Source organism: Pezoporus flaviventris, unplaced genomic scaffold (assembly GCF_033815535.1).
Source record: "Pezoporus flaviventris isolate CSIRO_AGI_PZ_B2104156 unplaced genomic scaffold, CSIRO_AGI_Pfla_v1 ptg000001l, whole genome shotgun sequence".
NCBI classification, from domain to species: Eukaryota; Metazoa; Chordata; class Aves; order Psittaciformes; family Psittacidae; genus Pezoporus; species Pezoporus flaviventris.
Window position 1 is genome coordinate 55,938,575 of NW_026892549.1, and position 9,469 is coordinate 55,948,043.

Consider the following 9,469-nt stretch of genomic DNA (forward strand, 5'->3'; position numbering starts at 1 on the left):
AGCAGCGAATAGTACTTAGTGTATTTAATGTGTGTGTTTTCATTGCTGCAGTTTTAACTGTTGTGTGTAGGCTGTAATTGGCTCCTCCCTTTTAAAAGCTTACTGCGTGCAGTGTTGGCTCCGCAGAGCAGCCCCTCCCAAGGACAGGCATGTGGAATGGTGCACAGAGAGGTGTCTCCTCATAGCCTCATCCAAGTCCTTCTGCAGGTTAGGCCTGGACCCTCTGCACACCATCACACCCCAATGTGCTCAAGCCACACGCAGCTTACTTGTGTGACATCCTGGCAGATGGTGTCAGCCCCCGTCAAGCAGTGTGTTCCATACCTCACCCTCAGGCAGTGCCCCTGGGGCTCCAGGAGTTATTCCACATCATCGTCTGCACTTACAGCCCAGCAAAGCACCAGCAGAAGCCCGGCAGATGTGGGTTCTCCTCGTGCTCTGCGTGTGTTTCAGTAGGAAGCCCTTGAAGACTGCAGAATTGCTTCACTTTTCAAGAGAAAACTGCTTTAAAGCTTTCGCAATGTGGCTGAATAACTCCACATTCACATCTCACCACCTGAGCAACCACACGCCTGTCCCCATGGCCAGGCTGACCCACCAACAGCCTCTGTGCTGCAAGTTAAACTTTAATAGGTGCAAGAGCTCAGATGTGACTCCACCGCCTATATCCTTCCCCTTCTTCTCCCTGCTGGTGAGTTCAGTGCAGCAGGACAGGGAGCAGGGACACAGCACTAAGAACCTGTAACTGGGGGTGCCTCAGAGATGGAGACCAGTGACCCACGGGGGAAAAGAGTCGCTGTTGTCGGTGGTGGTCTGGTAGGAAACTTATCTAGCTGCTGTGTGATTGCACAAAGCCAGAGCTGTGAAAGCATTGCGTGGACGGGGGGGGGGGAATGTCTGATGATGGGGTCTTATGGAGGGGTTGGTTGGGAGGCAGTGAGGCTCATTCAGACAGCTTTGTGGGACTCTGTAAGAGGAGAACATCTCTTCCACTCAAGAGAAAGGTTTGCTGCTGAGATATCTCAGGGATGCAATGCATGGCTATGGTTGGCACTTGGCTTGAATGGTGTGTGCAAATGCATCACAGAATCGAGGGGGGAAATCCTGCCATCAAGAGTCCTTCTCTCAGAGGATGGTAGTGCCCAAGTAGATTAAATCACAGTCCTCTCTTGGCCTGCCAGATCCTCTGCCCCTCATCTGCTTCTGGCTTTAACCAAGTCCCTAAGGTGAAATGGTCTGTGAGGACTATTGGTAAACACTAGGCTAAGAGGAAGTGCCTCCTCCTGCCCATTTTGGCTTGGGAATGGTTTGCCTACTTTACTATTTGCAGAGTGGTCTTACTTTAAAGGACAGCATAGCAGCATTAACTGTCTTTTGACCTTTTGGTTGTTACATTCTCGGTCCCCGTGCTGCTGGTAAGGAGCAATGACACAAGAATCTGTAGTTCTGCCAGTGATTAATGGTGGAAACTAAACCCCAAAAAGACAACCATCCATTTAAATAACAAGCAGGACACAAGTGTGAGGACCTTTTAAAGGTGACATCTTGCTTTTGCGCAGGTCTAGCTTCCCCTGCTGTGTTCCCAAGGGAATGCTGCAGCACCCTGAATTCTATCCAGGAAGATAAATCTAGTCCATAGAGGAGTAGGGAGTTTGCCTATCCAGTCCTGTTGTGTCTGGATGAAGGGCTTAGCTCTGCTGCAATTCATCACTGTGTATGAGTAAGCTCTGAACTTGGTGTGACTTTGTGCGATGAGTTGTGATGGATGACTCTTGTCTTGGAGGCTCTGTGGGTACAGCAGGGGTGCCAGAGAACTTCTCCCCTGGAAGAAGTCCTTTAAGGCTCTTGATCAAAGGGTTTTCGTGTATATACTGAGCTGCTGCTTTCCCTTTATGATCCAGTAGTGATCTGTGATGTATCAATAGTGAAACACTTCATCTGCTATTCCTGATCCTTCTCTTGTAGGTGGGTGCATTAAATGCCTGTTTCTTTGCGAGACGAGGTTTCTATGTTGATGTTTATGAAGCCAGAGAAGGTAAGTTCAGCCTGACCACTACTGCTTTATCAATGTTTTCCTGTCCCTTTGCTGATAACAGCTTTGGGGGAAGCAAAAGAGGAACGGTGTGAGCTCACTGAAACTGCAGGAAGAAAATGAAACCCAAAAGTGTGGCACCTGAAGGATATTCTTTTCACTCTTTAGCTTCTGTGGTGGGGAGGAGCATTTGCTTGAAATACGTTGGTTTGTGTGGAGGAAACCCACCCTTAAGCTACTCAAATGATGCCTTTTCATGTTCTTGGCTTAAATATTGATTCAAATCCTCATCTTTGGAAGTTGTTCTCTGCATGCAGAGTATTAGTGCAATGCTGTTGAGCCTGGGCAGAGATGGAAGGTCAGAATGACACTGGAAAGTGATACTCACCATGGTTTACCCGTTAAACTCTTTTTGCTGGTTGTTGTGCATGCCACCAGTGTCACACGCTGAAAAAGCTTCTGGTTGCTCTTAGCTGCTTCCTGGATCAGATGGATTTTACCACCCTGCTCCAGTGTCTGGCCCATGGCTTTGCTGAGATGCAACCCTGAAAGCTCTTGGGGTATCCAGTGCATGATCTGCTGCATGCACTGGATAGACAACACTTAGTGAGGCCATTCAGAGGAGGAACAGGCCAATGTTGAGACATCTCCATCCGACCAGAGATGGGTCTGGGCACAAGCTGCCAGGTGTTCACTGCTTGTCTCCCTTCACTGAGAGGGGAAGCAGCTCTTAGTGATGATGACCTCCAGCATTATAGGGAGCTGTTGGGATGCAATGTTCCCTTTGCAGCACTTGGTTGCAGCTGCTTCTTACAGGCTGGAGGTGGCATGGAAGAATCAGCCCTTGAAGCTGCTCAGCTGCCTTCCCAACAGCTGAATGTGCTCTCTGTGCACACAGAGTGGGGGCACAGGGACTCCCCCTGCCCTGCTGCTGTTGCCATAGGGATTATGGGAGATGCTGTAGTATCAGTGTCTCCATAACCAGCTGCTTTTCCCATGTAGATATCCGGGTGGCCAGCTTTACCCGTGGCAGAAGCATTAACTTGGCCCTGTCCCATCGAGGACGCCAAGCCCTGCGAGCTGTGGGCATGGAGGAGCAGGTACCTGGGCAGCCCAGCCTGGGGGCAGCACCCAACCCTGGGCTCTACTTAAGGCAGAGGGCTGACAAGAAACCTGGAGAAGAGCGCTTTGGAGAAGGGTCTGTAGGGACAGGACAAGGGGAATGGCTTTAACCTGCCAGAACAGGGGAGATTGAGATGAGCTCTTAGGCAGAAGCTCTTCCCTGTGAGGGTGCTGAGGCCCTGACCTTCACAGGGTGCCCAGAGAAGCTGTGGCTGCCCCATCCCTGGCAGTGTTCAAGGCCAGGTTGAAGTGTGGTGCGAGGAGGGGGAATGGCCCTTGGTGACTTGTGCCCTTCCCTTGGCAGCTCCAGTTTGGCCAGAGGGCTGGGTTGTGTTCCCTTCCATTTCAGATTGTGTCCAAAGGCATTCCCATGCGGGCAAGAAGGATACACACACCTTCAGGGAAGAAGTATTCTATTCCATATGGGAAGAAGAACCAGGTACCAGTCTCACGCTGTCACTCTGGCGATGTCTTAGATGGTGTTTGTACTGCTGTGTGATGGACAGCAGGGCTCACACTCCTTGGAAGGATGCTGTGTGCAGGAAAAGTGTTTCATGACCCCCTGGTTTTGGTGGGACTATTTAGAATGGGTGGTGTTCCTCATCTGGCCATGCAGAGCAGCCTTCAGCAATGCCTCCTGAACGTAGTGTTTGCTTGCCTTGCAGTACATCTTGTCCGTGGACAGAGCAAACCTGAACAGAGAGCTGCTGACAGGTAGGCTGCCAGCTTTGTCTGCAGATACTTTTCACCCTGTTCACCCAGGATTTAAGCTTTGCCCCATGAACAGGAGACTTTGGGCCTCAGGCTTTCTATGAGTTCTGCGTAACCTGGTGCTCAGAAAGCACAATTGGGATATAGCTGTGTTTGTGAGGAGAAAATCTGCTTGTCTGACACAAAACGATATTCAAGTAGGTTCCCCCGAGGCCTTTCTGCACATGCACCTCTCCTGCATTCACCCTTGAGCAGGAGTTGTCTCCACTTCATGGCTCCTGGCATGGGATTCTGCTCCAGGGCTTCGCCAGCCAAAGCAGGAGATACCTCCTGAGCCTCGCCACGCTTCCTGCAACCCCAATTGTACAGAGACAGATAGGAATTGGAGCAGTGTGGCAAAGTATACCACCAGGACAGGCCAAAGTTCCCATATACGCACCTCACCCCATCCTGAAATACAACTGTTGGAAACCTGCTGTAATAGCAGAGTCCCTATAATTTAGGGATCCCTTGGAAATTGTTTGGAGGGATCACATTTAGCCTCTACATTTACTTGTTTTTCCACAGCTGCTGAGAAGTACTCCAACACCAAACTGTACTTTGGACACAAGCTCCTGGGGTGCAATGCAGAGCAGGGGACATTAACCATCAAAAGGTAATCCCTGCACAGCCTGGGATGCAGTGCTGTGGTCAATGAATTCCTGCTTAATCATTCCTAAAACCTCAAACAATTGAGCAATCTTGGTTTGAAACTGGTGTGTGATTACCGAGGGGCAAGACCGTGTCAGCTCTGGAAAGGGTACATATGACAGCAGGGTTTCTGGGGAGGCTGACAAGAACTGAAGCAACCCTCTAACCCCCAGCAGCCTGGCAGCAGGAAGGGGATATAATGCTGAGCTGTGCAGGGGATGATGTGCCAGTCTCCATAGTGCTTATTTACAGGGACAGGTCACTCGTCAGGACTGGCAGCTAATCGTATAGAATCATGGAATGGTTTGTGTTGGAAGGGACCTCAAAGCTCATCCAGTTCCAACCCCTGCCACAGGCAGGGACACCTTCCACTAGAGCAGGTTGCTCCAAGCCCCTGTGTCCAACCTGGCCTTGAGCACTGCCAGGGATGGGGCAGCCACAGCTTCTCTGGGCACCCTGTGCCAGCGCCTCAGCACCCTCACAGGGAAGAGCTTCTGCCTAAGAGCTCATCTCAACCTCCCCTGTTCTGGCAGGTTAAAGCCATTCCCCTTGTCCTGTCCCTACAGGCCCTTGTCCAAAGCCCCTCTCCAGGTTTCTTGCAGCCCCTTTAGGCACTGGAGCTGCTCTAAGGTCTCCCCTTCAGGAGCCTTCTCTTCTCCAGGCTGAACCAGCCCAGCTCTCTCAGCCTGGCTCCAGAGCAGAGCTGCTCCAGCCCTTGCAGCATCTCTGTGGCCTCCTCTGGACTCACTCCAACAGCTCCACGTCCCTCTTGTGCTGTTGCCCCAGAGCTGGATCAGGACTGCAGGGGGAGATCTCTCCAGAGCGCAGCAGAGGGGGAGAATCCCTCCCTCAATCTGCTGCTCATGTGCTGGGGGTGCAGCCCAGCGGGGTTCTGGGCTCAAGCACTCAGTGAAGCCAGGTCATGGAGAGCTTCTCCTCACTGACCTGGTTTCATTGCTGTGTTCATGCTCTATGAATAGCAGCACTGAGCCAGCAGTGCCTGTTGCATTCTTGGGTAGATGTGGCAGAGTTGTGCCTTTTGATAACTTGCAGGATACATTTTTATCCTAATGCTGAGGTATTCCCAGTCAGTGAAGCCAATCCCCCCTTAACAAAGTTTATCACACTGGGGGTTACCTTGACATTTTGCAGAAGACAGAAGCACTGTGCCCAGCAGTGCTGAGCTGGCCTTGGAATCACAGCAGCATGGATCCAAGGGGCTTTCTTGCTTTCAGATCTGACCAGCAACCCTTGGAAGTAGCATACGACCTCATTGTGGGATGTGATGGAGCCTTCTCAACAGTCAGAAAGCAATTCATGAGGCAGACACGTTTTAACTACAGTCATGAGTACATTCCTCATGGATATATGGAGCTGAGCATCCCTCCCAAGGATGGAGATGTAAGTGTACCTGTCCTGGAGGCTGCTCCCATCTCATGGTGCTCTGCTACAGAAGCTCTAGAGAAACTGACTTCTCACCTGGGGCTCAGCCAAGGGATTAAAACTTCCCTAGGAGAAGGCAGACAACTCCTCCTATCTTAATGGTGGGGCCCATGTCTTGGTTAACTCTGAGAGGTCCTGGGGATACAGGAATGTGTCTGTGAGGACCTCAGTAACTGCAAACCATGAGCTTTTTGCCCATCTTTCCTGCCTTTTCCTCTTATTCTTGTTCTGTCTCCCAGAAGCATCAGGTTCCAGAAAGGAGCCCTATGAATATTGGTATGAAGGATGGCAGCGGGTGTGCTGGTGTGGAGGGAAAGCAGAGGCTGGGCTGGGGAAACTGATCAGGGCAGGGACACACACAAGGTGATTTTCCTTCTCTTTCAGTTTGCCATGGAACCAAACTACCTCCATATCTGGCCAAGAAACACCTTCATGATGATTGCACTGCCCAACATGGTGATAACCTGTGGCCATGCTCCCGTGGGGCATGGGATGGAGCTTGTGGGGATAAACTGGTTGTGGTGGCAGGGGCTGGGAGGGATGATGCGGTGCCAGGAGAGACCCCCAGATCCCTTGGGTCTTGGGAGGGGTGCAGGACAGGACCCACAGAGCTGCCTCTGCCTCACTGCACCAAGCAGGTACCTGTGCACTTCTCTGCCATGCACCCGAGTCCACTCAAACCCCCCAAAACCAGCTCTCTGAATGTTATGAACTGGATATGGGAGCACCAGGGCAGTGTGCCAGACCCATGCTGGCCACCACATACTGCCTGTTCCCCAGGGGATGCAAGCCCACTATGGGGCATGGGGTGTGATTGTTGTGTGAGAGGCTGGGCACTGAGCTGCTGCTCCAGGTGCTCTCTATGGCCTCTGGGATTCTTTCTGACCTTCCTCCCTGGCTAACAGGACAAGTCATTCACCTGCACGCTCTTCATGCCCTTTGAGGAATTTGAGAAGCTCACAACGGACGAGCAAGTGCTGGGCTTTTTCCAGACCTACTTCCCAGATGCCATACCCCTCATCGGAGAGTAAGTGTTCACATCTCCTCTTCCTGCTGTGAAGGCAGGGGACCCATCCCCACCCAACCTCAGGGTCCTGGTGATGTGGTGGTGAACGCTGTTGGGGTGGATCCCCATGGCCTGCAGGTCCACATTGTGTCTGCGCTGCATCAGGACAGACATCTATCCCATTTTGTTGGCTTTAACCTGCCAGAGGGAAGATTGAGATGAGCTCTTAGGCAGACGTTCTTCCTTGTGAGGGTGCTGAGGCACTGTCATAGGGTGCCCAGAGAAGCTGGTGCTTACTGACTGTGGCTAAACAAGCATGCAGGCAGTGAGACACAAGAGTGCCCAGCAGCAGTGGAGACCCTCTCACTGGTGGGCCAATGGCATCAGGGCAGCAGCACAGAGCCAGAGCATCCCACTCCTCTGGGGGGGGGGCTGGTGGCACTGGGGACCAAACCCTTTCCACCCACATTCAAGTTAAGTGAAGAGCTTAAAACCTGCAGACAGAATATTTGGTCTATAGGGAGAAATTAATGAAATAGGTTTTCTGGCTTCCACATTTTTCCCAGCACAAATAGCCGGGTGAATAGGCTTGGGTTTTGCATCCCAATGCTGACATTGCCATGGCTCCCTGTGCTTTGCTGTTGCATAACATCTGTATCCATGGCAGGACAGAGCCTTGGGTTATGTGATCTAGTGGAAGGCGGCCCTGCCATGATCTTAAGGTCCTTTCCAACCCAAACTCTTCTATGATTCTATGACTTGCTCTTCTTGTCTCTTTGGTCCTCCAAGTGAAGTATCTTGTTTTGCCTGAAGGCGAGAGCTGAAGCAGGATTACTTTTTGCTGCCAGCCCAGGCCATGATATCTGTGAAGTGCTCTTCCTACCACCTTGGTTCCCGGTGTGTGCTGATGGGAGATGCTGCCCATGCCATTGTGCCCTTCTATGGACAGGGCATGAATGCAGTAAGTTCACTTACATCATTTGGGTCCCCAGTCTTTTCACCCAGAAATGCCTGGGTTTAGGGGGTAGGTCCATAGAGTTCAAGGGCTGGCCTGTCCCACAGTCTGATGTCCTCTGCATTGGCAGGTATTGAGCTCCCCTCATGCACTTGGCTGCTTGCTAGGACCTGGTTGTATTCTGGGGAGGAGAAGGGATGGGGTGGTTGTGCTGCCTTGCCACGGAGCAGAGGACTGCATGGAAGTGGGGTTCAGCAGGACAGTCCCAGGCTGCTGGGAAAGGCAACTCCCTGGATTTCTCTGCAAGACCCCTGGCAGGGTGGCCTGGAGTAAGGCTCCTGCTCTGAAGCCGTGGTCAGTGAGACCCTGCACATGCAAACACCTACACTAGCTGAGCACCCATGAGGGCACTTGTGAACGCATGGTTCCTTCTGCCTATTCACCCTCTAATCTTCCTCCCAGGGCTTTGAGGATTGTCTTGTCTTTGATGAATTAATGGACCGCTTCCATAATGACCTTGGTGAGTGAGGAGACCAAGAGCAGAGGAGGATCCCTGCTGGATACCCTGCTGACGAGCTGCCCATGAGCTTTCTTCTCCCAGGTGCCTGCCTCCCCGAGTTCTCCAGGCTGAGGGTGCCAGATGACCACGCCATCTCAGATTTAGCCATGTACAACTACATAGAGGTAGGCAAGCTACACATTGACTTGTGGCTCTGGTGGCACTCTTGTCCTAACAGAATGCACACAGCTGGCAGGGTCTATGGTAAGACTCTGGTTGTGTCCTCACGTGGGAGACTTGAGCCTAAGAGCTCCTTGGGAATGCCGCTGGGGCTGGGGAGGCTCAGCTCTCTCCAGGCAGCACAACAGCAAAGATGCCCTGCAAAAGGGATGACTTGGTGTTGCAGATGCGCGAGCACGTGAATTCAACATGGTTCATCTTCCGGAAGCACGTGGACAACTTTCTCCACGCCCTCATGCCTTCCACCATCGTCCCGCTGTACACCATGGTAAGGCTAGTGCCAACTGAGCTGCCACCACCTCCTCCTGTGGCTGGCTTTGAGGTGGTGACGGGCTCCTGCTAACCCTCACAGGTGACCTTCACCAGAATTCGCTACCACGAAGCGGTTCAGCGCTGGAAATGGCAGAAGAAGGTGGGTCAGTGAGGGTGCCTGTCCTTCTTCCCCATGCGGTGACCCTCCTGAGCATCCTGCTTTGGTGGTGGGATAGGTGTGAAGACTTTGGTGCCACAGGTAGGAGCAAACCTCTGGGTGATGCTGGGGTTTCTCTTTGCACTTGCAGATAATAAATCGAGGGCTCTTTGTCATCGGAGCAGCAGGACTGGGGGGCACCTTCCTCCTCATAAGGTGGCTGGCTCAGGACTTGGGCTTCTGCATGGAAAACTTGTGGGGCTGGTCCCGTTATCTGAAGAATATCGGAAATCTTCCCTTTGGCATACAAGTGGCTTAAATGTAAGGGGAGGTCCTGGCTGTAATAAAAGTGAAGGCATGGA

General features: G+C 52.1%; 1 protein-coding gene across 1 annotated transcript; it reads left to right on the plus strand.

The window, feature by feature from the left end:
* Positions 1-640: 640 nt before the first annotated feature.
* KMO (kynurenine 3-monooxygenase) lies at positions 641-9,469 on the plus strand. The gene is made up of 15 exons (XM_061458769.1): positions 641-816; positions 1,966-2,035; positions 3,035-3,132; positions 3,504-3,593; positions 3,820-3,868; positions 4,433-4,520; positions 5,791-5,956; positions 6,383-6,454; positions 6,904-7,025; positions 7,818-7,965; positions 8,422-8,479; positions 8,561-8,643; positions 8,865-8,966; positions 9,051-9,110; positions 9,259-9,469. Exons 1-15 carry the CDS (start codon positions 763-765, stop codon positions 9,424-9,426), a joined length of 1,428 nt encoding a protein of 475 aa, XP_061314753.1. The 5' UTR covers positions 641-762; the 3' UTR covers positions 9,427-9,469.

Bases quoted from the DNA above. Each gene is read 5' to 3' on its own strand.
- KMO (XM_061458769.1), top strand. From the start codon at position 763: ATGGAGACCAGTGACCCACGGGGGAAAAGAGTCGCTGTTGTCGGTGGT. The intron at 2,036-3,034 runs GTAAGTTCAGCC...TTTCCCATGTAG, and splicing joins TGTTTATGAAGCCAGAGAAG to ATATCCGGGTGGCCAGCTTT. The intron at 9,111-9,258 runs GTGGGTCAGTGA...TTGCACTTGCAG, and splicing joins GCTGGAAATGGCAGAAGAAG to ATAATAAATCGAGGGCTCTT.